Below are 27,419 nucleotides of genomic sequence, written 5' to 3' on the forward strand. Positions count from 1 at the left end.
ATTGTTTGGCTGCCTTTTTTGTATTATTTTTATGTTTATACCTCATCTTTCCTTCAAGGACGGTGTATATTGTCCCCATTTTATTCCTGCAACAACCCTGAGAGTGAATGACTGGCCCAAGGTCACCCAGTGTGGGATTTTGAACCCTGGTCTCTTAGGTCCCACACCAGCTGTCACATATCTCTCTTAACAGTGCTATTTTTCTAGAAAAAGAGGAGCCGGAACTCAACATGAACGCCTCTCTTCTCAATGGCGCCCACCTGAGAGGTACTAGAACTGAGTTCCGGCTGGGGAAAAAAGCCCCATCTTTTAATACTGTGTCTGTGGTGTGATGCTAGCCGCTTTGGACTTCCTTTTTAAAGGAAAAGGGGGTTACAAATGCACAATTAAATTCAATTAATAAATAGCTGGTCCTCTAGCATTACACATGCAGCTTCCACTGGTTTGTTGATTTGCTTCTACATAGTTGGATTGAGTGTTGCAGGCAGGCAAGAGCATAAGCCTCCCTCCATGCCACATCCAGACCCACAGGTGCCCAGTCCAGGCAGGCCAGAGATTCCTGCAGTTTTTTCCATTGCTGGTTCTGGTGTGCCACAGGTTGTCAAGCACATAACCAAACCCTTGCCATGTCAAGGAGGTGGTGGGCATCCGAGGTGGGTGCCCCTGTCTGGGTGGCCATCAGGCCCTCGTGCACTATCACGTCCTTTGGGGCATCGCTTTGTCTAGCCACAGAAAGCCCCCTGGACATTTTCCTGGGAGTAAGCCCCGCTGAATAAAAGGTGCAGGCTCGGGGCTGAACGTGGGATTTACTCCAAGGACGGGAACAGATCAGCCTCCATTCTGTTGGAGGGGAGGAAAGTGCCTTTCCCTCATCTGCTGGGGAGGAGAAAGGGAACCAGGCCACCGATCTCCTCTCTCCCCCTACCCCCACCCCTGGCCTCGCTGGAGCAGCAGGAAGTTCCTCGGAACCGGGTGAGGGGAATCCTCTTGGGGCGGGACAGATTTCGGTCCTTCCTGGGAGGAGGACAAGCGCCTGTTCCGCGCTCTCAGGACCGCGCTCCCAGGCGCCCGCTTGCTTCTTCCGCCGCATCGCGAGGTTGGTACGGCTTCTTGCCGGCCGGCCCCACCCGTGCCCTACTTCCTCCGAGCGGCCTCCGCCCGCCTTCCTCCTCCATGCCGGGCTGCTCTTTCTTCTCGCTGCATCCGCTGCCTCGAAACCAGCCTCAGGTCTCCCCAGGAAAGCAGCTTTCCCCCGTTGCGCCTCCTTCCCCCGCCGGGACTGGTCTCCCACCCCGCTGCTCTTTGTTCCTGGGAGGGACGGAAGGAGGCGGCGCTCGGTTTAGGGGGCTTCCCGCAGTGGATCAGCCGCAGATCCGGAGGCAGCGGCGCAGTGCGCGCAACCAGTTGTGGCTGCCGGTGGGGGAGAGTAGGTAATGGTTAGGGGCGAGAGCGTGGATTGGTTGGTGATCTTATGGGGTGGGAGTTGTGGGGTTGCTGGAGAAGGAGGTTGGTGGGTGGTTCGCGGAGGGGATCTCTTGGGCTCCTTCCATCTGCGTTTATTTGAGCCGGGGTCGGGGAGCACATCTAGCCGGGCCCCTGTTTTCCTTCCTGGGGTGCGATAGTGCTGGGTTTCCTCATCCACCCACGTGCCTGAGCAAGTCGGGGAAAAAGGTGGTTTCCTTCCGGAAATGCCGTCCTGCCTTCACAATGGCCGCGCTCGTGTGCGGCTGTTCTTGGAGGGTGGCGGTGAGGGTGAAAAGAGCAGCCAACCTCCGCTTTTTGGTGGGCTTCCAAAAGCAGTTCTATAGCCGGATTGAGAATCGGGAGAAATCTACAGTGATCTGGTTCTAGATCTTCTGGATGGGGATAGTCAACTGCATATACACCATCCCCCACAATCCCAGAATTCATTAGGGGTATGTGCTTTAAATTCCGTGTACATATCCCAAACTTTTTCAAACACAGGTTATGGCTACTGTATTCCCCTCGCCCCCACCCCCAAATCCTAGAGATAACAAGTAGGTGAAGTTGTATCTTTTTGTTAGGGTATGTTCTTCTGATGCTGAGGGTCCTCTGTGGAAGTGATGGTGACCTCACAGAACCTCTCTTATTTTTTTACAACTTCCTCACTCAGAATAAAAAATATTAAAGGCAGTGCTTTTTTTCAACCATGAAGTTATTATAGTAAGCGCCACACTTTTAAAGAACCAAAAAAGGGGAGGAGGTGCCAGTACTTCGTACCCTTGAGTACCCCCTGAAAAAAACACTGATTAGAGGTATGACCCCTGGTGGAAAAGGTTGCAGCACTTGTTTTACACTTTTCCATGCCCTCTTCGTTTTATTTTTATATGATTCTATGATTCCCAGAATTGTCACAGAAGAGGGGTTGATTGTTGACCACTCTGAATTGCAGCTCTGTGAGGAAAACAGAGGCACCTAACAATTCACAGCACCCTCAACAAATTACAGTTCCCAGGATTGTTTGGGGCTGGCCATGACTGTTTAGAATGGTACTTCTTTAAAGTATCTGTGCTGTGAGCTGTACAATTTGGAGGGGGCACACCTGTACACTTCCATGTTCATCAAATAAAAAACACCATTTTGCTTATATCTTTTGTTCTCTGGGACTAACACAGCACAAAGATGGGGAAAATAATGCATGAATTTATACTTGCAATCCATAATCAGAAATAAAATGTTCAGGTAGTGGCATAGTCGTCTGGCACTCATGATCCAGAGTTCCTTCATTTTAAGTCTTGTTATGTTGCACAGTGTTTTTTCTGTGTAGTGTGGGAACACAAAGTTCTGAGAGACAGACAGGCAGAGGGAGAGAAATGTGCTTCTTAGACACTCTGGAGACTACACAGGACCTCACAAGGCCTAATACGCAGCAGGGAGTGCCTAGGTCTTCTGCCAGTAGATTAATAGATCCCCTCTGGGACCGGTTTCCTTCCTTTTGGGAGCTCTGAAGAAAGGCAGGGTTCATTGTGTGCACATATTCTCTCTTGCCACTGCAGAATTGCAACGGAATAAATTTGCACCTATGGCACTTCTTGACCAAAACCTTTAAAGGAATAGAAGACTTGTTCTTAACTAAATATTTCAATCACTAATACAGGGATGGGGAACCTGCGCCCGCCAGATATCGTTGAGGCTCCAACTCCCATCGGCCGCAGCCAGCATGGTCAGTGCTCAGGGATGATGGGAGTTGTAGTTCATAAATATCAGGAGGGCCATAAGTTTTCCATGCCTGTCCTCATATAAGGTGCATCCCCCTTCAGTAACATCCAAACAGTAATCAGCCTGGAGTCAAGGGGATCTTCAAAGTAGCAGATAGGTGCTTGGGGTGAGACTAGGCCTACATGTCTTGGAGGTGATGCTTTGAGGGGATTGCAGGGTAGATAGATAGATAATTTATTACGGTCGGAGACCAGCTTATGGATTGCAGGGTACATGGGTGGGAGCGAGAAACTGAAAGCGGTGAGCTGGCAAGTTTCTCAGGGAAAAAATGGGAAGAATAGTGGCTGCGCATTTTACCTCATAACTTGGGTTCCATAAATGCTAGCAATTTATTCTTACGAAAAGAGGGAGGGGGACAGAACTAGGAATCTGGGGGTTATGGTTCATGGGGACAGGAGTCCCGAGGAAACCCATCCCCCTGGACACCCATGGCAGGGTGCCCTGCTATGAATATGTAGCTTCAGTAGCAAGAAATGGCCTTATGCAGTTTGCTAACCTGGAATACTAGATATTCTGTTTAACCATAGCCTTGCAGTGGTGTCTGTGGTCTAGACACGTATCTCAGTATGTACTGTATTTTGACTGTTGGTAAGTCTTCATAGTTTCTCCAGACAAGCAGAGAGTTGTGGGATGTGCTGCTCTTCAGCTATTGTTATTGCTATTCGTTTTCTCCCAGCAGAAGTGATCCACCACTGAGGTTACTTCTCAGGCACTTCTAACAATATGGAGAAGAGAAACTGAGAATGAAGATTTGAGGGGGAAATGCAATTTTTTGACTGACCACCAGATCTTGCCTATTGCTTCTGCTTCTCCTCAGGCCCAGCTCATGACTGCAAGGATCTCTCCCCTGTTTTGTCCAACCTGAGTACCGCAGTGCTCTGCCACCTCGGGACATTTTGACCTCTCAGTGAGCAACTTGGGAGTTCTGAGTCAGGCGCCCGTTGTGAAACGGGAGGCCAGGTCTTGCCCTGGAAATTGTGTCGCAATCCCAGAGCTCAGAAAATCCCACGTGAGTCAGCAGAGTCTGGGCGCTAGCTGCAAGCAGTCAGCCCCTCGGAGCTGCAAAAGACACAACTGGAAAGTTGCTGCCTGTGGAGCTCCTGCAGGATTGGCCCATCTTCCTGCTGTCTTTCCACTTTGTGAAACACTTAGAGGTAAGGGAGAACCCTTTTTGCCAAGTAGACTTAGAGGGCTTTCGCTGCTACTGCACCTGAGCTTCATGTAGACTCTTCCTACATTCTTAGTGATGACCTTCTGCAGGTTGTCTGTGCCTTCCTTCCTGAGCCTCTTTTTGCTGGTCTGTTATTTCCCCTCCAATGGGCAACCTGTCCCCTTCACTGTCCCTGAAGGCATCTTCTTTCCTCTGCACAATCCTGTTCCTATTCCCAGTCATCAATTCATTGTAATAGGACACTTGTTGATAAGGGGAGGACATCTCAAATCCCTCTCTGCCTTCTAGGTCCCAGTACAAATGAACGTTAGCTTGTCAAGGGAGGTGATGTGCATGTTAGTTCCCTTTGGGCCTCATCAGCCCTGTTCTCTCCCTTTTAGGACTCAGCTATACAGCTGCAAATCAAACCTTTTAAATGTGTTGTAAAGTACAATATACAAATGTGACGCTAAATGGCGAAAGTGAGCTATGCCAAATTCAATGTATTTTTCAAAACTTTTTTTAAAAAAAGCATTTTCACAGCGTTTTAAATATGTGTGTAGATTCCACCTTGGTCTCCTCCAGCAAACATGGGCTCCATGTTCCGCAGCGAAGAGATTTGCCTGGCCCAGCTCTTCTTGCAATCAGCTTCGGCATACAGTTGCGTCAGCGAATTAGGCGAGCAAGGACTTGTGGAATTCCGTGATGTATGTACAAGAGGGTTTGGGGAACCTTTTTTGGGGGGTGGGGACACCAAACAAGCATGTTGTAGCCGTTTTCATAGACAAAGGGATTCAAGATTTCCCTGACTTTTACTGCTTATTTATTTAAATGATTTATATACTGCTTAAGGTGTTTTGTTTTGTAGGGGGGAATCCCTAAGCAGTTTACAGAAAGTATAAAATGATAAATAAAATACAAATTTTCTTACAAAAAGTACATTTAAAATCCATCCTAAATTCCAATTCCAGTGCCCTTGGTCATTGTGATGATTTTATAGATTGGGATTGTTTTTCCACCATCTAAGTCTCAAAAAGTCTTACGACAATAAAAAGACATAATATACAAAATTTTAAAAACAAGTTGAACATCAGAAATTTAAGACAGAAATGTAATGACAGGTCTTTGCTTTTAAGTTCCCTGTCTGAGTGCTTTTTCTTTTCTCCATCGCTTTTCCCATTAAAAAACCCTGCTTTTCACTGCTGAATCAGAACAAATGGCAAATCTGCAGAAAATCCAAATTGCCGTTCATTCCAATCCTGTATTAAAGAGTGTTGTTTTATTGGGGAAAGCAGTGGTGCAAGGGGGGGGGGAGTGCTCAGACACGGACCAGGAATGCCTAGAAAGTGCAGGGCAAAAGGTAAGTGTGGATGAGCCCTAATAAAATGGTCAGGGAAACCTGGAGAAGATGGTAGAATTGGGGTGAGATAGAGACATGGATGTTTTATACCTGGGGAAAGGGTCTTGATGCCATGCAAGCCTTAAGAATGGGTCAGCAAGCAATGGAAAATTGGGCTGCCTGGTTTCCAGTGTTATTTGCGCAATCTTTGGTGGGCTCTTCACTAGTAATGTGCTTCTTTTCTTTCCAGCTGAACCCCCATGTCAGCGCCTTCCAGCGACGTTTTGTGGGAGAGATTCGGCGGTGTGAAGATATGGAGAAATCCTTCAGTGAGTGGCACTCCTGTAGTGGGAGGGGGGGGCTATCGTCTGCTAGGTGGCTTGGATGATGACCTTGCCATCAGGTCGGTGACACAAATCTTCTGAAGACGCGCCCAGGCCAGCCATGTTGCCACAAAACTGCCTGACACACTGCCAAGAGCAGTCAAAAGACAGGGCCAAGTTTCTGGGCGTTGAAATTGCATTAGGAAATCATGAGACTTTTGCAAACAATGCAACATTTTAGATGTAATTTCTGGTTTCTGGCTGAGGATAGTTGCACTTCCCCTCTCGGCCTGTTTTTACCGTCCTTGTTCAAACTGAAGCATCTGTAAAAATGGAGAAGGGGTTAGTCAGTTGGTGCATTGGCCATCTGTGATAGCTGGCTGCTATAATTTGCACTTCCTGCCCTCCACCTGCCTGTTGTGACTTCCTGTTTCTTCTTCCTCTATCATCAGTCTGTAGCATTTGAGGGTGGTTTGCATATTCCATATTTTTATTTTCTAATGTCCTCCGCTGATTAAGATCTCATTTAACATGTTTGACTTTTTTTTGGCACTCAGAACGTTTTGGGAAACCACTAAGAGCATTTTGAAAAGCACATCATGTTACTATTACATGAAACAAACGTATCTCAAAAAGTTTTTCCAGTAGTCAAAAGTCGTTAATGTGAAATATTTGATTCGGGGGAGATCCGGTAAAGCACATTTGCTGCTACTACTAATATTAAGCATGTGTATGGTGCTTTCAAGAGTTTAAAAGTCCTCATGTGTATTTGTTTGGTTCAGGGCTGGGTTACCTTCCCTAGTCAGCCATATTTCCTGGGAGATAATGGGGGCTGCATCTCTCTCTCTCTCTCTCTCTCTCTCTCTCTCACACACACACACACAGAGAGAGAGAGAGAGAGAGAGAGAGAGAGAAAGAGAGAGAATTGCAAATTGTGCAATTTGCCGGGGGGGGGGGGGCTTGTTTTTACCAAAGGGTAAAATTCCCCCAGTGCAAATGGGAGCCACTTGGGCCCAATCCAGATTGGAAGTCTGGCACTGGGTGGGTGGGGGCTTTATTCCTTTGCAGCCCACTGTAATCTCAATCCAGATTGGGGGCTGCACAAGTGCAGTCTGCATTGCCAAAAAGGGATCAATTTGTCTGAATGGCTCTTTTTTGATGATGCAAATTGTCGGTGTGCCCCTCTCCATTTTGGTTCAGCGCTGAAGCAAGGGGTAAAGAATTAAAGCCTCCTTATTCCCATACAGCAGGATTCTGATTCTTATCGGGCTATACTGGCTGGGGAAGAAGAGTAGCTAGCACGGAAGTTGAGGAAGGGGCAGGGTGGGGACTGATAGTAAAGGCCCCCTTTACTATTGGATGATGGTGATGAATGATTAAATTTCTATCCTGCCCTTCTTCCCAGCAGAACTCCGAGCAGCAAACATCAAAATGTTTAAACAATGCAATTTATACAAACAATACAATGTTTGTAATTTTAGGAAGCAATCCACTTTTGTAAAATAAGCCTTTTCCCCAGTGGAACAAAGCAGAGGAAACCTTTTTTTTCTTACTTTAGGAAAAATATGCCTGCTTACATCCCTGGCTACAGTGTACTCTGCAAATTCACAGTGCTGTTTATGATTTAGATGCTCTGGTCACCACCTACTGTGCCTCCTGGATTCAGTTGCAGCAAACGAAAATTATAGTGGTTATTTCTGACATCCTGTGCTCAGCTTAGAAGAGCCAAAGGCCCACTTCTTTCTGGAAGTGGAAGCTCTCGCAATTTCATAACAATGTAATTCTCGTAATTGCAGAAGCTAGCGTACTTAGGAAATTCCTGACTTTCACAAGCCTGTCTAAAGCCTGAGAATTACTTAAGTATTTGGCTGAATCAAGCCAAAGGCCCATCTGCTCCAGCATCTTGCTCTCACAGGGGCCAATGAGACGTAAATGGGAAGCACACAAGCAGGAGGACATGAGCGAAACAGCACTCTCCTCGCTTGTGCTCCCTAGCAAATGCTGTTCAGAACATTGTGCCTCTGGCACTGAACAGAGCCGTCGTGACTAGTAGACATTCTTGAACCCACAATCCTGAGATTAAGAGTCTCATGCTTTACCAGCGGAGCTATCTCTCTATCCTCCGAAAAATCTTTCAAAGCTATCTTTTAGAGCTATCCAAGTTGGTGGCCGTTGCTACACCTTGGGAGTAGCAAATTCCAAAGTTTAAATATATGCTGTGTGTCTTTGTGTGGTACATCTTTGGCAGGCTTGTACAATGTCCAGCCAAATGCGGCTATACCAGGGTCGGCAACCTTTTGGGGCCAGTGGGCCCATTTTGAGAAAGTGCCGCGATCCCCCATCCCAAAATGGGTGCCGTAAGGACACGGCGTAACACAAAATGGCTGCTGCATCTGAAAGAGCAGGAAAAGGCGACAGCATCACAGAATGGTGTCAGTGTGCTGCTTCTCACCAGCCCCCCCATCAATGGGGGGAAAGGCATCTGCACCAGCCCCTTTCAGTCGCAGAGAAACAGTCCTTGCACCTCTCCTGTGTTCAGAACAGATGGGAGGGTGAGTGTCCAATCCTAGCATCTAATAAAATTTGGGCATGCTTAAGAGATTTCTGTTTAACGTAGGAGAGGTTGAGTACAGGTAGAACCAACTGTGTCCCATGTTCTGGATCTTTTTATTTATTTATAAATCTTTTTTGTTGAGTTTTACATTACTAATTTAAATTCAAAAATTAAACATCATCATCATTTAGGATTCCCTGAATTCTTTGACTCCCCTCCACCCTTCCATGGTTACCATTTTCAATCTTTTTCCCACTGCTTCACATATTTTCTCTATTTTTCTAAAATAGTACAGTTTTACCTTAGCTTTTCATACATTACAAGCGTTACTTGGATCATGCCAGAGTTTTTGGTTGTTTACAGTGTTCTCTTAGGTATATTGTAAAGTTCCCCCATTCCTTCTTAAAGTTCCTCTCTTCCTGGTTTCTGATTTTCGTGGTCAATTTCGCCATTTTGGCATAGTCCATCATCTTCATCAGCCATTTGTCTCTGGTCGGGACTTTATCTTCTTCCCAGCTCCCATGTTATGGATCTTTGAGGGAGTATTTACTCATTGCAAACTCTTGCAGCTGAATGTTTTTTGGACCTTGGGAGCAGAGGACAGTCCCAGGTTCTGCCCTTCCTCCTCATGTCTCTAATCTCCCTCTCCAGCTTTCTTAGCACAGCAAGTGTGGAAGGCAGGCCTGACACTGACACCCCCTGAGGAGAACCTGCCGGCCCCTCTGGCTCGGGATGCCCTGCAGATCCAGGAGCAGTCTGAGCGGCTGGCGCAGGAGCTGAGGGAGGTGAGCCACAACCGCGAGAAGCTGGTTGGTCGGCTGCAGGAGCTGCGGGAGCACATTCAGGTGCTGCAGGAGGGACAGCGTTTCACTGGCCAACTGGTAAGTGAGTTCCGCCCCTTCCTCTTCCTGCTCCATCAAGACTCTCTGCTGCGCTTGGAGGAGAAAGGGATGCAACTGCAGCTGATTGGCTGAAAGTTAGATTAGGCTTGCTGAAATTGTACATTGCTTCCCATAGTGGTGGTGGTGGTGGGGAGAAACGTAAAGCAATTTGCAGCAAGAATGAAATACAATAACGGAAAGGAGATCCTTGAGACAATATGGAATAAAAATATGCTAAAAAGAAAATAATTCATTCCCCCCCCAAAAGGGTGTCATGTTTCACAGTGACAGCTACTACTACTACTACTACTACTAATAATAATAGGCATAGAGTATCAAGCCCGCTGGTGATTTTCTTCTTTGCTGTTCTCCAAATGCTTTAAAACTCCTTGAATATTATTTGACAATATCTGAGTGGCCTGTTGCTCAAAAAAAACAAAACCCCACAAACTGACCTGTCAGTGCCTGGCACTCTCTACTCCCTCCCTCCCTCGGCTCTGTCACTTGAAGCAGTTTTCTCCTAGCCAGATTCTGGTAGAGCAAATGAGCTTGACTGAAGAGAAAAACTACTTTACATGGTGGAGCACAACCCGGTTAGGAGATGAGAGCCTCGCCTCGCCTGCATGTTTTAAACTCTTTGTTAAAAAATCACCTTGACTCCTCCACTCATGACTTTTTTTTTTTACGTGAACGAGCAAATACAGGAAGAACAACTCTGGCTGTCCCTGTTACATTTAACTTGACCCTGGATTTTATTACTGGAGCCTATCAAATTTAAGAATATTATGTTGTTGAACACTGAAGGTGGTCCTGGGACATCTGAGAGGGAGCTCATGAGTCCTGGGATGGTAGCAGGCCTTTCTCTCACAGGCTGTTTTCCCATCAGCAGGTGCCGTTAGCATCACCAGCTCGCCCACGAGCCTTCTCTGACAGAGAACCTCTGCTTGACCCATCCATGGCACAGCGACTTGACCTCAAAGTAAAGTGAGTTGTGAGGGGGCGGGCGGGTCATTCAGGTTGACAGGGTAACCCTTCTGTATGAGAGATGAAGCTTGTCAAGTAAACCAAAGCCATTGTTCCTGCCTGAAGTGACAGCTGATGTAGCCTAATGGTTAAGAACACGAGGCAGGACATCCTCAGTTCAATTTAAAAAAATAAAAATGTCAGTGTCACAAACTGTATGTGGCCTTGCATAAGCCACTATTTAACTACTTATAATGATCCCAATATTATTAATACAGTGGTACCTCGGGTTAAGTACTTAATTTGTTCCGGAGGTCCGTACTTAACCTGAAACTGTTCTTAACCTGAAGTACCACTTTAGCTAATGGGGCCTCCTGCTGCCGCCGCGCTGCTAGAGCACGATATCTGTTCTCATCCTGAAGCAAAGTTCTTAACCCGAGGTACTATTTCTGGGTTAGCGGAGTCTGTAACCTGAAGCGTATGTAACCTGAAGCGTATGTAACCCAAGGTACCACTGTATTTGAATAATGTTCAGTAATAACCACAGTATTAATAATAATTGTGTAATGGTCAATAATGATAATCGCAGGGGGCAGTTCTGCTAGGGAAAGCTCTTCAGGAATTTCCCATACCTGTCCTCTCCCTCAGTGCCCCCTAAATCTGCTCCTGAAGGTTGAGGGAAAACCCACAACAGCTTTAGGAGGCACACAGGGCGTGTGCAAGGAGAGGAGAAGGGGGAGGTGTTCCATTGCACAGCCCAAAGTGCCTTGAGCTAGCAAAACTGTTCAGTTGGACACCGTCCAGTATTAAAAGTAACCAAAATCCAGAATGAAATTTTTGTCAGCAGGGAGTAAAACAGCATGGAAAGTATGACAAGACTTTCAGGAGGGCATTCTGTAACTGGAGTGCCACCACCCTTTCCTCAGGTGATGGGGGCATCTGAAGAAGGTCATCTGAAATTGACCTTGGTTACCTCATCTAGCTTCTAGGGTTGTTACAGGGATTACTATGATAATGTTTATGAGGCACTTGGTAGACTACAAATGCAGTATCTAGATGCTAAGGGCTTGTTATGTTGCCGCAGGGCACTGTGTGCTCAGCCTCATGTGTGCAGTTTCAGTGTGCATTTTGTATGCTCTCCCCTTTGCTCTCAAGCTTTATCGCAGGTGTGATCCACCCATGGCGAGTGAATGTGTTTGAACGGCTGCTGTGGCGTGCATGCCGTGGCTACCTTGTGGCCAACTTCACTGAGATGCCGGAGCCCATGGAAAACCCAGCCACGGTGAGACGAAATGAAGAAAACGGGTGGGTCGGGTGTAAGATGGCTGCCTGTGAGGGGTGGCAGGCAATGTAGAGGGGGGGTGAGATTCAAGTCCTGAGTTTGGGTGGAGCAGGGTGTGGCACAGCTTGGGAGGCTGCAAGTACACTCTGTCATGTGGCTTAGGCCGAAGGCCCAAATGGTCCTTCTCCTGCTCCTCTCAAGTCCAGAGGTTTCTGAGCAACCTGTCCCTTCGTGTGTAGGGTGAGAGCGTCACCTGGGTCATCTTTCTCATCTCCTTCTGGGGGGAACAGATTGGGCAGAAAATCCGCAAGATTGCTGACTGGTGAGTGCTGTGGGTAGTGCATGTTCCCTCTGATGTCTATTGATGCTGAATAGCACCCCTCATCCGCCTGCCTTGGTCTCCTTCTGCTCGCTGTTTATAATTTTCCTGCCCTGGTGCCATAACATCCCAAAGGTCCAAAAAATCACAGGCCCTGCAATGTTTCACCCTTTCCCCCGTTTGACACATGACATGTCTTTTTACCTCCTCAAGAGGCCTGCACACACATGCCCTCCAAATCAATTCCTGTGGTATGTGCCTTGCATTTAAATTTATTTATTTGGTTTTTCAGATTAAGATTTTACAGTCACATATCCAACATACAACATAAAAACAAGATTCCAATGAATCTCTTGGACTTCCCTCCTCCCCTTTGTGGGTCCTATTGTTAATCATTTCTTCCTGCATCTTTTATAATAATCCAAATCTTTTATCTCTCCGTGGTGTCCAAAATTCACCATTAAACTACAAGTGATATTCCGATCCTACTAACAATTTTAACTGTTTACAATGGTCTTTAAGATAAGTTATAAATTTCCCTCTGTGCCTTGTTCCAGTGGTGTCTGACAGACCATGAGGCTGAGGAGAAAGTCAGACACAGACTATATTCCTTATGCCCTAAGACAGCTCTGCCTATCTTCACACACTGGCCAAGCTACCCACAATCTTTCTTTTCTTTTCTTTTGAAATAATTTTTATTTGATTTTACAACGCAATATTATATGTAAAAAAATCAAATCTATATCCATATGCCCACCATCTTTCAACAAATTGCTCCCTCTGCTCCTCTGTGTTGCCTCCCGCCACCTCCACCCACCAGTATGTGTGCATGTGCCTGTGTGTATTCACTCTGTGTTGTGTCCCTCCAAAGCTTTCACTGCCACCTGTACCCTTACGCCGACAAGGAGGCGGAGCGTTTGGAGACACTGTATAAACTGCGCACTCAGATTGAAGATCTGACCACGGTAAGGTGATAAGGGCTGCTTAGGGTAGTACACAGGGTGGGCTTGAAATCTGGGAAATACTGTCAGAGAGCTTTGGAGAGGATCCATGGTTTCCAGTTCTGGGGCAGGAAAGGAAATTGCATGGGTGCAGTGGTGAGAGTATACCACTGCAGATGATTAATTTCTTTTCCAGATTTTAAATAGGGGAGGGGGGGTTGGTGTTTATTAATTGGTTTGCAACCGTTGTTGTCATTGTATTTGCTATTTTCTTTGTACAAAAAGAAGTGTCTCACTGTGACTTAGCAGCAAAATATGAAGAGGTGAAATGATAAAAAAAACCCAAAATGACATACAATTCCTCCTACCCCAGATCCTAACTTCTCTGGGCGGGAAAGGCCAGTATATTGGTGCAAGTGCTCCTCCCCACAATGGTTTTCCCCACTGCATTCATGCAGAGTGTCACATTTCAAAGCTGCAACCACACTCTGTACTTCCTGTAGCCCCGTGTGCAGCCACCTTTCCAGACTAGTAGCTCTAAGCAGCACTTTCCATTGCTCAACTGATTCCTTAAAAAATGAAGTACTTTCCCTCCTAAATCCCCCTTTTTGCTCCAAGTCTTCCACCGTCTCCCTCAGTTCTGCTTCATACTCCTTATGAAAAAACAGGTCTTGGGCCAGACGGAGCAATACCTGGACCAGCTGCTACAGAAGGTGCTCTTGGAACTGCCTGCTTGGCAAGTGCGGATACAGAAGATGAAGGCCATCTACTTCATCCTCAACCAGTGCAGCTTCAACATCACCGACAAGTGCCTCATCGGGGAAGTCTGGTGCCCCATCCGCGACCTTCCTGCTGTGCAGCAGGCTCTGCGTGAGGGATCGGTACGTGCCGCAGAATATCGGCTCCCTTCTGCTTCTCCTTCGATGTACCTTCCATTTCATGTCCCCCTCCCCCTTCTTTTTGTACACCTACCTGTTTGCACAAGTAAAGAGCAAAATATTTTGAGTCAGGGGTTGATACATGTGCTTTGTCCTCCCCCCTCCCCATGGGTTGGGCCAAAGGAAGGTAAATAGGAGGGCTCCCAGCAGGGCAAGGGCCAAGAGATTTTGCTGCCTGATGCCTGATGCGAAGGACAAGATGGTACTCTCTCCCCATTCCATATACAAAAGTCCACCTTGCTGGCAGGTTGACTCGTCCTTCAACACTGGTTTGAAGAGTTTGGATTTGATATCCCGCTTTATCACTACCCTAAGGAGTCTCAAAGCGGCTAACAATCTCCTTTCCCTTTCTCCCCCACAACAAACACTCTGTGAGGTGAATGGGGCTGAGAGACTTCAGAGAAGTGTGACTGGCCCAAGGTCACCCAGCAGCTGCATGTAGAGGACCGGAGACGCGAACCTGGTTCCCCAGATTACGAGTCCACCACTCTGAACCACTACACCACAGTGTCCTCCACTGTGCCTGAGGGCAGCAGGCTAGCTTAGGGAGCACAGGACCAGAGTAGCTTCTGGGGCTCTGTGGGAACAGTAGGGTGGAGCTGCCATTGCTCTCTTGCTCCCTAGGATTTTATGCCTGAGGCTGCTACCTTGGCTTGCCTAATGGTAGGGCCAGCTCTGGGCAATACAGGCGTACCTTGGAAGCCGAACGCCTTGGCACTCGTACGTTTTGGCTCCTGAACGCCACAAACCCGGAAGTGAATGTTCCGGTTTGCAAATGTTCTTTGGAACCCAAACATCTGGCACGGTTTCCGATTGGCTGCAGGAGCTTCCTGCAGCCAATCAGAAGCCACATCTTGGTTTCTGAACGTTTTGGTAGTCAAAAGGACTTCCAGAACGGATTCCGTTTGACTTCCGAGGTACAACTGTACATTGGTAATATACTGAGACAAATTTAGGATAAGGCAATGTTCTTCTCCCTCCCCCTCCCCTCTCCCTCCCTCCCTCTCTCTCTCCCTTTCCCCCCACCCCACTAGCTAGGACCACACTCAGCTGCATGAATGCCTCTCTCCTTTTTTAGAGCTCCTGGGCAAACCAATGTACCGTATTTTTCGCTCTATAACACGCACCTGACCATAACATGCATGTAGATTTTAGAGGAGGAAAACAAGAAAAAAATATTCTAAACGAAACAGTGGATGTATGATTTTTGTGGTTCATGCTGTGGCCACAGACGTGATCTGACGGTGAGTTTGGGGTAGCCCAATGCAAAAATCCTGAGGATCCATGTGGATCCATGCTTTGTAACCACGTTTTTGCGCCATTACAGCCCCATGAAACAGTGTGTGTGTGTGTGTGTGTGTGTGTGTGTGTGTGTGTGTTTTGGTGCAGGCTGTAGCCATGGATATGCTATGTGATCTGATGGTGAACTTGGGGTGACCCAGTGCAAAAATCCTAAGGATCCATGTGGATCCGTGCTTTGTAACCACGTTTTAAGTGGGGAGGGAAGGAAAAGCATTCAAGGGACAAGGAGCACGTGTGGGGTGTGTGGAGAAGGATGCTGCTAATAATGCAGAAGAGGGGTTTAAGGGGAGAAGGAACACGCGTGGGGTGTGTGGAAAAGGAGCTTTTCGGCGAGCTGAGGGGGGAGGGAAAGAGCACTGTTGCTTTAAAGTAGCCAACCGGACAGCAGCCACTTACAGCAGTGTAAGCAGCTCCTTTCCTCTCCCGCTTTGCTCCTTCTCTCCCTCTTTGCTGCTTTATGCAGCTAATGGCGAATCCCCTGCCACGCAAGTCCTGCTCAGCGGATCAGCTGAGACGCTGGGAGAATCGTAATTTCCCCCTCTCCCTCATCCCGTGCCCTCCTGTCCCCAGCAGCCTTTTTAAAAACTTTTTTACTGGTTTTCACTGCGCTCGTGGCTCAGAGCCCTCCTGTGCCCTGCCGTCCCTCTGCAGCCTCATTGCTCCGTTTAGAGAGCGTTGCTAGCTGAGGCTGCAGCAGCTGTTGCTGGCTACGCGGTGCTTTTTCCGGCTCGCTATGGCTCCCGTCTGTCCCTCCTCGCGTGTAAGCGGCCACTTTGCTGCCATGGCTCTCCTTCCCTCCCTCCTCCTCGGCTCCTCCCCCTCCTCCTGGCTGTAAAGCAATCAAAGCTAGAGCCGTGCAAAGCCCTGCAAGCGGCTCCCGCTTTGCTTGACTGACGGCAGCCATGGCTCCGGTCGAGTGCATCCGCTCCGTAACACGCACAGGCATTTCCCCTTACTTTCTAGGAGCAAAAAAGTGCGTGTTTTGGAGCGAAAATTATGGTACTTGATGCAGCTGAACTGCCCAGTTTGACCCTCTCTTCCCCTTACAGCACCGCAGCGGTTCTGGGGTGGAGTGCTTTGTTCATCAGATTCCCTGCACTGAGAGTCCCCCAACCCTCATTCGCACCAACAAGTTCACTGCCGGCTTCCAGAGCATTGTTGACGCCTACGGGGTATCCAGCTATCAGGAGGTGAACCCAGGTGAGCAGATTTGCCACATCCTGCTTTTGACCTTGCAAGGGGCATGCACAGTTGCTCAATGGAACATCCTCTTTTCGGCGAAAGAGGGAGGGCACCAGGGCATTGTGCACTGACCTTTGAGAGATTGCTCCCAATAAAGGAAGGCTGTGTGTTTTCTGGGCTTTCTGGCTATGGGGCAGAGAGAAGAAGGAGGAAAACTAGAATGGGTCTTGTCTTCACAGTTGGCCAGGAGTGGAGAGTTCCCCCCTTCCCCCGATGCCACTGAACTACAGTTCCTATCAACCCTGACCAGTGGCCATGCTGGCTGGGACTGGTGGGAGTTGGAGTCCAACAACATCTTGAGTTGCACAGGTTCCTCGCCCCTGCTGTAAGTTAAGCAGAGCAGGGTGAGAGTGGATTATATATATACTTATATCCTACTTGATTAGTATCGTTGGATTAGATGCTTTGCAGTTCAAAGAAAGGAGAGGTTTTTGATTTGGGGCTAGGTTCGGTGAAATGGCAGTTGACTCCGTGGTTTTTTTGTGGGGGCTGCAAACGGGGGTGTTTGCCTGGACTTCCTATCTGACGCTAGACCTGCTTTGCAGCTCCCTATACCATCATCACCTTCCCTTTCCTGTTCGCTGTCATGTTTGGGGATGTTGGCCATGGGCTGCTGATGTTCCTCTTTGCCCTTTGGATGGTGCTGGCTGAGAACCGCCCCAGCATGAAGAAGGTGCAGAATGAGGTGAGCCCCAGATTGCGGAAGAGGCAGCGGGTGGGAGGGGATATGCTTTGGGTGGATGGAAAAGGATCACATGCTTTCTGCAATACACCTCGGGATATGTTTTTATTTTATTTAGTACCGTTATCTCCCACTTCTTCTCCAAGGAGCTGAGAGCAGCATGTATGATTCTCCCTAGTCCTGTTTCTCTAGAAAAAGAGGTGCCGGAACTCACCATGAACACTTCCCGTGTTCTCTTATAATGGCAATGGCGCCTACCTGAGAGGTGCTGGAACTGAGTTCTGGCTGAGAAAAAAGCCCTGGTTCTCCTTCGCCCCATTTTACCCTTGCAAGCAACCCTGTGAGGTAGGCTTAGAGATAGCGACAGGCCCAAGGTCACCCAATGAGATTCATGACCAGGTGGGGTTTTGAACCTGGGTCTAATCCAGGTTCTGATCAGTCACACTAACCACACCAGAGATTTACCATCTTGCCAAACATACCCTTGTCTTCCTGCCCCCAGATCTGGCAGATGTTCTTTGAGGGCCGCTACCTCATCCTCCTGATGGGCGCCTTCTCTATCTACACTGGCTTCATCTACAACGAGTGCTTCAGCAAAGCCACCAACATCTTCCCCTCTGCCTGGAGCATCGCTACCATGGCCAACCAATCGAACTGGAGGTACTGACTAGCCCATGACCCAAAGCAATGCTGGCAGCCTCTTCTTTCATGACGGCTGCGTCATTCTCATGTGCTGAAGCAATTCCTTCTCCTTACAGCGAGGACTTTTTAGCTGGAAACCCTGTTCTTGCTCTGAACCCCAATGTCACGGGAGTTTTCAAAGGTCCCTACCCTTTTGGGATTGATCCGGTAAGTATTGCAAGAGCACACAAGAACTGTTTCTCAGCTTTCCCCAGGCTGGTGCCCTTCTTGGGTTGCAGTGCCCATGAGGGCACCAGATTATGCGGGGCTGCTTTAACTGATTTAACAGTGCGGGTCCCTGGTAATTGCTGTTTGATGTGTGAAGGTCAGATAAGGGTGTTCTGTGGGCTGTTAGGGGAGGGGCAGTATCTCTTTGGGGGACACATCAAGTAGTTTATCCACGATTGGTCCCCACCCTGCACTCAGCTCTCACCTGTGGCTCCTAGAAGCTGTTGACATGTGACAGTGGCCACACCCCGGGTAACGGCTGAACCAAATGAGGGTAGCCAGTGAGTCTCAAACCCTCAGTGGGCTAGGGACTTGTTTATCCCTTGCATGCGAATCCAGAAAATTGAGCAGATGAGACCAACAGTGGTAAGGAAGACTGTTTCTGCACATGCTGTAGAGGGAAATGAGGGGCAGATCGGGCTTATCAACCTAGGAAGGTAGCCCATCTAGGAGAAGGAAAGCTGATCCTTAACCACCAATGCCTTGGGATATCTTCAGGAGAAGAAAAGGCTAAGGAGCAAACCCTACACAAATCCAGAGTGGAGTCCCTAAGGCGGTTGGATGGTGTCTTGTACGTCTCCTTCTGGCAACTCCTGCAGCCAAGCTGGTGCCAAACGTATCGCTCTGCTTTCCTTCGGAGCACATCAGTGAGACTGAGAGGGGGTCTTGTTGTCTGGGCAACAACATGGGAGGCAGCAGTTACGAGGAGGTGTTCTCTCCTCATCCCCTCTTCTAAAATAGGTTCACACTGTGTATTGAGTGCAGCCTTCTGCAACCTGGTATAGTTTTGGACTACAATTCCCATCTGCCCTTAGCCAGCATGTCCAGTGGTCAGGGCTGATGGGACTTGTAGTCCAAAATATCTGGAGGGTTCCAGGTTGGGGGAGGCTGGCTTATCATGTATGCATGTTCTTGATTCTTCCCTTCCATGCCTGTGACTCAGATCTGGAGCCTGGCCATCAACCATCTCACCTTCTTGAACTCCTTCAAGATGAAGATGTCTGTGATCCTGGGCATTGTGCACATGAGCTTTGGGGTCTGCCTTGGCATCTTCAACTACATGTAAGTACTGGGCTGGTCCTCCACCTGCAGCTGCTCCTGCGAGGGACACGAAGGACCCCTCTGGCGCCATTTCACCCATTGATTCCTGCCAAAGGAATCCTGTCTTGCTTTCAGCCAACAGATAGGAATTCAAAAAGGGGATTAGACAAATTCATGGAAAATAAAACTACCAGTGGCTACTAGCGATGATGACTGTATGCTACGTCCATTGTTGGAGGTGGGAAGTCTCTGTATATGTAGTTCCTTGAGTGTCCCTAAGTGTGCACAGGGCTGTTGCACTTGGCTCCTGCGTGTGGTCTTCCCATAGGCATCTGGATATTAACTCTGCAAGCAGGATGATGCACTGCATGGACCTCTGGCCTGACGCAGCAGGGATCTTCTTATGATCCTGACACATTTATTCTCATGATCCCTCTGTTGTTTGCTCTTTTCCTTTTTACAGCCACTTCAAGAACTACTACAAGATTCTCCTGGTTTTCGTTCCGGAGATCATCTTCCTGCTGGGACTCTTCGGCTACCTTGTAATCCTGATCTTTTACAAATGGCTGGCGTATGACGTCTCCGATTCCCAGTCTGCGCCCAGCATCCTCATCCACTTCATTAACATGTTCATGTTCTCAAACGATGCTGATAATGTTCCACTCTTTAACCACCAGGTAACATCTTGTGGCGCTGTGCTTTATCTGTTGGGTGTCTGACGGGTGTTGACATTCAGTTCCTCGGGTGTTGCTTCCCCTGCTCCTCTCCCCATCCTGCTTTGGGGAGGGAAATGTTCAGGACTTGTAAGGCTGGCTAGAACAGAGCAGATCCAGTAATCAAGGGGCGGAGAATCTTTTTCAGGCTGGGAGACACATCTCCTTCTGGGCATGACAGTGGTGGGAGGGGCTAGAGGAAAATTGGGCTGAGTAGCAAATGTAAGAATTGTACCTTTGTACAGTAGGCTAAGTGGGTGGCGCTGTGGGTTAAACCACAGAGCCTAGGGCTTGCTGATCAGAAGGTCGGCGGCTTGAATCCCCACGACAGGATGAGCTCCTGTTGCTCGGTCCCTGATCCTGCCCACCTAGCAGTTCGAAAGCATGTCAAAGTGCAAGTAGATAAATAGGTACCGCTCCGGCAGGAAGGTAAATGGCATTTCTGTTCACTGCTCTGGTTCGCCAGAAGCGGCTTAGTCATGCTGGCCACATGACCCGGAAGCTGCGGACAAATGGTGGCTCCCTCGGCCAATAAAGCAAGATGAGTGTCGCAACCCCAGAGTTGGTCACGACTGGACCTAATGGTCAGGGGTCCCTTTACCTTTACTTTACCTTTACAGTAGGCTAGCTTTGACACATACGTCTCTCTGTGTCCTCCATCCATACAAGTATGAGGCATTGTTAGAGAAGGGCACATTCCAGATAGGCAAAAAGACTTGGGATGCCAAGCCACACAAGGGGTGTGGCTTGGGGAAACTTCTGATGGCCAATAAAGGGGGGGAGGCCTGTATTTGGGCCCCCAGGCCTGAGGTTCCCCATCAGTTTACAGCAGAGTGAGAAAATAGACTCTACCCAGATAGTCGGTTACCCACATTATCTACATTACCCAGTGGCCCAAACAACATTGGGTGCTGGTGGGCTTATAAGAGAAGCTTATGGTAAAAGTCAGTTGAGGTGGTTTAAGCCTGCTTCACTCAAGCATGTTTATCGTTTGATATCTTGCCATTTGATGAATTCTGCTGAATCTGAGAACTGTCTTAGTTGAAATACACTGTGTTCTAATGTGATGGTTTCTATGACCTGGGGTGCTTGATCTCTGATGGGTGCTTCACAAGGGCAAGCCATCACTTGATGTAGCCACTGAGTGATGAACGTGCATGTGTGAATCAGCCCTGTGCAAGGAGGCACAGACCCACAAGGTCACCAGCCAGTTGGTCCTGGGGGTGTAATTCCTTTCTGGCCTTGAACGCAGTGATCAGTTGCAAACCTGAACACAAAAACAAAACCCAACTGCTGAGGGCTCCCTGAAAATGTCATTTACCTGTCTCCTGAAAATTTCCGCTGTGTTCAAAATCCCAAGTCCATTTTATGTCTGAAGGCTTTCTGTGATTATTTTTTAATTGCATTTGCTGTACTTTGAAGTTGTTGTTTGCCTACACAAACAATTCAAAGTTGCGTGGAGTAGTCTAAATATTACAATGGACTGCATTCTTGAGCTTTACTGAGCAGTGCCTCGTTGAAATGCATAGTGCTAGTCACATCATCTTGGGTGGGTGGGGAGCTGGGCACCTTGGGACAAATTACCAGGTTTGTTTCCTTTGTTTCCGGCTGACAAGGCACTTAGGTGTCACGCTTTGGTTTGCTCAGTTGTAATTTTATTGGCAAGACTGCATCATAGCGGGGCTGAAGACTGATTGGCAAGCAGGAAGGATCCTCACCAACCAAAGCCCTATAAGGATGGGAGCTGAGGCAGAACAGGGAGAGGAGATGGTGGGAGAAATGGGCACCATAGGCACATCCCTTTTCTGAGTGGCCCGAGTCCCAGTTTTTAAGACTGGGCCTGCAATCAGTGTTTCCTTTCTGCCCAGTGAGATCAGGCGTGGTCTGTGGCTTTGTACTGTGGCTGATTATGGTGATGTTTCTGTGTGGTTATTTAATGATTTGTTGCAATTGACTGGGGTACTTTCTTGCTGATGTCTTGATATTATCTCATAATACTACATCCAAAATGGATTCCTGAATTTTGCTGGGTTTTTGTTTCTGTTCTGTTTTGAACTGTCCAATGTTCTGAAGTGTTCAAGGTGACAGTGTGGTTTCGGTGTGATTTCCCACCCCCACCCCATTTCTGTGGGTTGCAAACTACCTTAAATGCACCAGTGTGAGAGCCAGTGTGGTGTAGTGGTTAAGAGCAGTAGTCACGTAATCTGGGTAACCGGGTTCGTGTCTCTGCTCCTCCACACGCAGCTGCTGGGTGACCTTGGGCTAGTCACACTTCTTTGAAGTCTCTCAGCCCCACTCACCTCACAGAGTGTTTGTTGTGGGGGAGGAAAGGAAAGGAGAATGTTAGCCGCTTTGAGACTCCTGAAGGGGAGTGAAAGGCGGGATATCAAATCCAAACTCTTCTTCTTCTTCTTCTAATATAGAAAGGTGCCATATCAGTTTAGAAAACTAAATAAAAATGTATTTGGCTATTTGGCTCGCTCCCAGCTTGCTTTTCTTCCGGCTGTTCCGACTTGCAAGATCTTTCTCTTTCACTCCAGGCCCTGGTGCAGACAGTGTTGGTGGTAGTAGCCCTGGTCTGTGTGCCTGTCCTGCTGCTGGGGACCCCCTTGTACCTCTGGAGCCAGCACCGACAGAAGGCCTCTTTGTCCAGGGTAAGACCCCTCTATATGACTGGGCCTGGGGCTGCTGTCCACCCCTGCCTTTCTATATCCCAGCCCCCTTGTTGGGTCAGGGTCTGTGCAGATATGCATTGAGGTCCTGGTACCATCAGGAGCAGGGCACTAAAGCTCGAGGACTGAGTCTGAGGATGACCTCGGATGGCCACCTAGATGCCACAAGTGAAGCTGTGTGTCATGGGAAGGATTCTGTGGAGGAACAGGGTCACTTTTAACCTTGTGGGTTCAGGATTGTGATACTTGAAGCCCTTCTGTGTGCAAGGCTGTCCAATCCCCCCCCCCCCCACTGACCAATGTGTTTCTGGGATGCTTGCAGCACAATCCCTCCAGTGCAGAAGAGCACCAGCCTCTGCTAAACTCTCAGGAGCCGAGCAGATCCGTGAATGTTGCTGAGGACGATGTGGATTGTGCCAAATCCAAACAGGAGTTGGAGGTAACTTTCTGTCCAGCAGGTCAGGATTCTGGGACATGACTCCCATTTTTACCAAGTAAATGCAGAAGTTGCTGCTGAATGCAAGTGGTCTTTTTTTTTGTTTCTGTGTAAATTTAGAATCATTTTGTAAAAAAAAGGTATGGGGATAAAAGGAAAGTTTGAAATGTGTGGAGTAAGGGAGGCAATAAGCACAGAAGACTGGGGGCTGGCGCTGTTTCAGTTGCTAAAAAAGGAGAGGTACATGGGCCTGGAAGCTACACCTTCTGACTTGAAAGGTTGGAGTGAGTTGGTGGTGAAGCAAATACACTCTTCATATGCTCAAGAGCCCCATCCCCATTTCTCATTCATTCACACCTTCAAAGACTGACCCTAACAGAAAAAAGATCCCAAGGAATGAACAATAAATCCAGCTGGGGGGGCAAATGGAAGGAGTTAGAAAAGGCCACGTTCAGAAGCAGGTAGGCTTGTTCTTCCTAAGAACAAGGGCTTGAAGTCCTCAAATATTGTGCCTTTGCAGGGGCTATTCATAATAGCACCTTCTTAAGACCTCTGTTGTTGAGAGAGGCTATACAGGTGAATTATTGGAGCTTGGTCTGGATGAGGTTAGAGGGGATGCCCTCTAAGAGCAACCTGCCTGGACTCTGCTCAGAACTGCAGGCCCTTTCTTTGCTGCTGTTCAGGGTATTAAAAAAAACTAAACTTTGCTGAAAACCTCCAACTTGTCATGGCATCTCAGATTACCATCATATGGAAATAATGTTGAGCCTAGCAGCGCTTCACTGGCATAAAAGGCTAGGATCTCCCATGACACTCTTTGCAGGTTCTTTGAGTGTGCAGAAAAGGCACCGGTTGCTGTTTTTAAAAACAAAAACAAGCTACCAAGAAAAATGCTCAAAATCCAGCTGGGAGTCTGGTTTGCCTTAGGAACATGTTTAGGGTGAAAAGGTTCTTCCCATTTGCAGAAAGTTCTTAAATAGAGTCCACATATGCTCTCCACCAAGTCCTTAGCCTTAGACCAGGGCTGAAGAACCTGTTGCCCTCCAGATGCTGCTGAACTACAGTTCCCATCATCCTTTGGGAACTATTGGCTGTGCTGCCTGAGGGCTGATGGGAGCTGGAGGGCCACAGGGTTTCCCAACTCCCTGCCTTACACTCTGGAAGCATCTCATGGAGTAGAGGGCTTTCATTTGAGTCCCTATGCTGGTTCAGAGTATTAGACTAATCCATGGGTAGGCAAACTAAGGCTGGATCCGGCCCAATCGCCTTCTAAATCTGGCTTGCGGACAGTCTGGGAATCAGCGTGTTTTTATATGAGTAGAATGTGTGCTTTTATTTAAAATGCATCTCTGGGTTATTTGTGGGGCATAGAAATTCGTTCATTCCCCCCCCCCAAAATATAGTCCAGCCCCCTACAAGGTCTGAGGAACAGTGGACCGTCCCCCTGCTGAAAAAGTTTGCTGACCTCTGGACTAATCCTTGCCACCCCACTGATTCTTGCCTTTCCCCCCTTCAGTTTGACTTCTCCGATGTGTTCATGCATCAGGCAATCCACACCATCGAGTACTGCCTGGGCTGCATCTCGAACACAGCCTCCTACCTCCGGCTCTGGGCTCTCAGCTTGGCCCACGCACGTGAGTTTCAGGGGCTGGGAGAGGAACGGGCAGAAAGCAGGAAGCACGGCAAGCGATTTGGCCACATAAACCTGGGGGAGGACGGTGGGCAACATGTTTTTTTGGAGACCTCACCACATGATACAGGCATCAGGCCCCATTCCTGCACTGTTGGAGGCTCCTTTGCAGCCACTTCTAAAAGCTTTTGAGGGACTCTGCCCCAGCATGTTTGTGATGTGATTTAGATTTTTTTATGGCACTATCTTAGTCTTCAGACTGGAGCTAGCAATGTGTATTGCGATTGTGGGGTGCTTGCATTTGTCAGCTGCCTTGAGTGTCTTTTAAACATTAGGTGGGATATGTGTTTTTAAAATAAAGAAGTGCATTTTTGACTGGTGGATGTATTCAAGGCCTTTAGGGAACAGGAAGGGTTGTGTGTGTGTGTGTGTGTGTGTGTGTGTGTGTGTGTGTGTTTTAGCGGGTGGGGTTTTACATCAGTGCTAAGGGTGGAATTCAGTGATTGTTCTGTCAGCGCAAGCATTTCTGCTTGTCAGATAGAACAATCTTCCTACTCCAAGCCCCCAAAGATGCTTTTGGGGCTGGGGAAAACCCCATAGCACTAGCAGGACTCATTGTACTGGTTCCCATTAGTGCAGCTCCTCAGTTGGATCCAGCCTTGGGTGGTCTGTAAGGGAGGGGAAAGGCTGTTTGGCTGCTCTACTGCTCCCTGACAAGTCCTGCACCCATCCTTCTCCACAGAGCTCTCAGAGGTCCTGTGGACCATGGTGATGAGGAACGGCCTCCATTTTACGGGCTACAAAGGTGGGGTCCTCCTCGTCCCGGTTTTTGCCTTCTTTGCGGTACTGACTGTGGCAATCCTGCTGGTGATGGAGGGGCTGTCGGCTTTCCTGCATGCCCTGCGTCTGCACTGGTGAGAGACACACATGTATATACCCTCTTTCTGTCAGTGAATCCTGTTCGAGAGCCGCTCTCTCACTTGGCTTGCTGCCGTGGGCTCTTTGGGGCAGGAATGCGGGAGATAAATCCAGTCAATCAATAAGACGGCCAGGTGCTTCCACTCTGAGCACTGAGACCCAGGTGGGGTTAGAGGTGTGGGTGATAGAGGACTCTCCTACTCACGAGGTCAGGAAAATTGTTCTGTGTGAGAGGGAGGGACCTGGAGTGGCAGAGTTTATTTCTCCTTCCCCCACCCAACTGTGAATCAGGCTGGGACCTGCCTGTTTCAGGGATTGCGTTACTACTGCGATTAGTGCTGCAAGCTGAGAGCAGTGCTTCCGGATCTCGACTTGACCACTCTTGTGCTGTTGTTTTTCAGGGTGGAATTTCAGAACAAATTCTACACAGGCTCTGGGTACCGGTTCACCCCGTTCACCTTCACTACAGACATCTGGGACTAAGAGAGAACGGACTTCTTTCTTCCCAGATAGCAGATGTACTGTGTGCCCTCATGAGCCAATTGGCTTATGCTGTGTTTTTTTACATGAGCGACTGTCTCTTGCTTCCTTCTTTCTACCACTTGTGCCTTGTGTCTGACCGGAAGGTATGGCAGAACTTTAATTCCCCTGACACGCACCTTTCTTGGGGAAGGAACTACCTGCTCTGTCCCCGTCTGTCTGCTACAATTAAAGTGAGGTCCTTCGCTGCCTCACTGCCAGGATATCAGTATTTAGGATGGAGTTCTGGAATTCAGGGTTTATCAAGCCACGTTCCTTCCAGTTCTCGATCCTTATGACTTGCAGCTGAACCAGCCTGCCTTGTGCATATCTCTATAGCCGTTAAGAGTTGCTTCTGGGAAAGAATGGGAAGCGGCCTTAAGGAACATCAGAATATGGATACCACTCACTATATGGGTGTTTTTACAGGGCTACTAGGTGGCACTGTCTCTCTTCTTGCTTCATCCCTGTTTGCTGGGGTGCAGCCTTTCTGATGCACATCAGAGGACAAGAGGCCCGGCCCCAGGCACTTGGGCCTTCTGCTTTTTCTAAATTTACATTCAATTGCAGTTGGTGTTGTCATCCAGGTCTGAGACTCTCTTGTTTCCCTGATGGAGAGCCTGGAGTTGACATTGCATCAGCCAATGCATGATGTGGGGCTGCACATTAGAGCCAAGCCCTCGGTGCATGCGTGTTTTTGAAAGGACTGTCTACCTGTGCTAGCAAGCTAGCTGATACGCTGGGAGCTGATGTGGCTTGCAATGCCTGTCTTTTCCTCATTCATGCTCTGTTTTACCAACTGCTAGCAAAATCCACCAACAGTTGGGGACAACAGCTCTGTACAGGTGGAAAACGGAGACTTAAGTTGCCAAGGGCAAGAGAGGGGCTCCTGCCCTGGATTCAGGGGCACCTACTATAGGGGGCTCTGAGTCTCTGAGCACCCACAACAAATTTTTTGTTGGGATTCACACTGCAGGGCCCCCCCACGCAACTTCTGAGATCTCACGAGGCCCTGGAACCTGACTTCCAGTGCCACCAGAAGTCACTTTCTGAGGCCAGGGGGCGCGTGTGACATCATGATATCATGCCGCATGTGACGTCATGATGTCACGAGCACTGGGCACCCATAACCTGGGGCCCAAGTTGGCTCCCCTGCCTGGATTGCAGAACAAACTTCCTTCATACTGAAGGCACAGCATGTCATGGGCAGGACTCAGGACTCACGCTGCCATTTAAGAGAAAGACAATGCTTGTGAGCAGGCTGCTGAGAACTCTGTGCTTTAAAAGCCCTCATAAACTCTTTGTCGCCGTAGCTACCAAATCCCACAATAAAGACAAGATTCTTAACCTTCTCTGCATTTTAATACTCTCCTCTGCGTTTATTTTTGATGCAAAGCTGGTTTAGGATTTCTGATTTGTAGAATC

At 48.3% G+C, this 27,419-nt stretch overlaps 1 protein-coding gene across 8 annotated transcripts; it reads left to right on the plus strand.

The window, feature by feature from the left end:
* The first annotated feature begins 939 nt into the window (after positions 1–939).
* On the plus strand, positions 940–27,352 carry TCIRG1 (T cell immune regulator 1, ATPase H+ transporting V0 subunit a3). 8 transcript variants are annotated; one of them, XM_083619458.1, is made up of 21 exons: positions 940–1,430; positions 4,058–4,394; positions 4,954–5,097; positions 5,980–6,058; positions 9,258–9,487; positions 10,377–10,471; positions 11,606–11,732; positions 11,972–12,054; positions 12,923–13,016; positions 13,661–13,873; positions 16,282–16,432; positions 17,020–17,159; positions 17,659–17,816; positions 17,915–18,005; positions 19,009–19,127; positions 19,570–19,783; positions 22,360–22,473; positions 22,814–22,930; positions 24,444–24,561; positions 25,300–25,471; positions 25,877–27,352. In XM_083619458.1, the coding sequence occupies exons 3-21, from the start codon at positions 4,981–4,983 to the stop codon at positions 25,956–25,958; spliced, it is 2,514 nt and encodes an 837-aa protein (XP_083475584.1). In that variant the 5' UTR covers positions 940–1,430; positions 4,058–4,394; positions 4,954–4,980; the 3' UTR covers positions 25,959–27,352. The 8 variants fall into 8 exon arrangements, with proteins under 8 accessions (XP_083475584.1, XP_083475585.1, XP_083475580.1 ...); XM_083619459.1 differs by having other exon boundaries at positions 940–1,096; XM_083619454.1 differs by having other exon boundaries at positions 941–1,430; positions 10,374–10,471.
* Positions 27,353–27,419: the final 67 nt, after the last annotated feature.

This window comes from Podarcis filfolensis (assembly GCF_964270895.1).
Source record: "Podarcis filfolensis genome assembly, chromosome: 1".
Classification (NCBI taxonomy): domain Eukaryota; kingdom Metazoa; phylum Chordata; class Lepidosauria; order Squamata; family Lacertidae; genus Podarcis; species Podarcis filfolensis.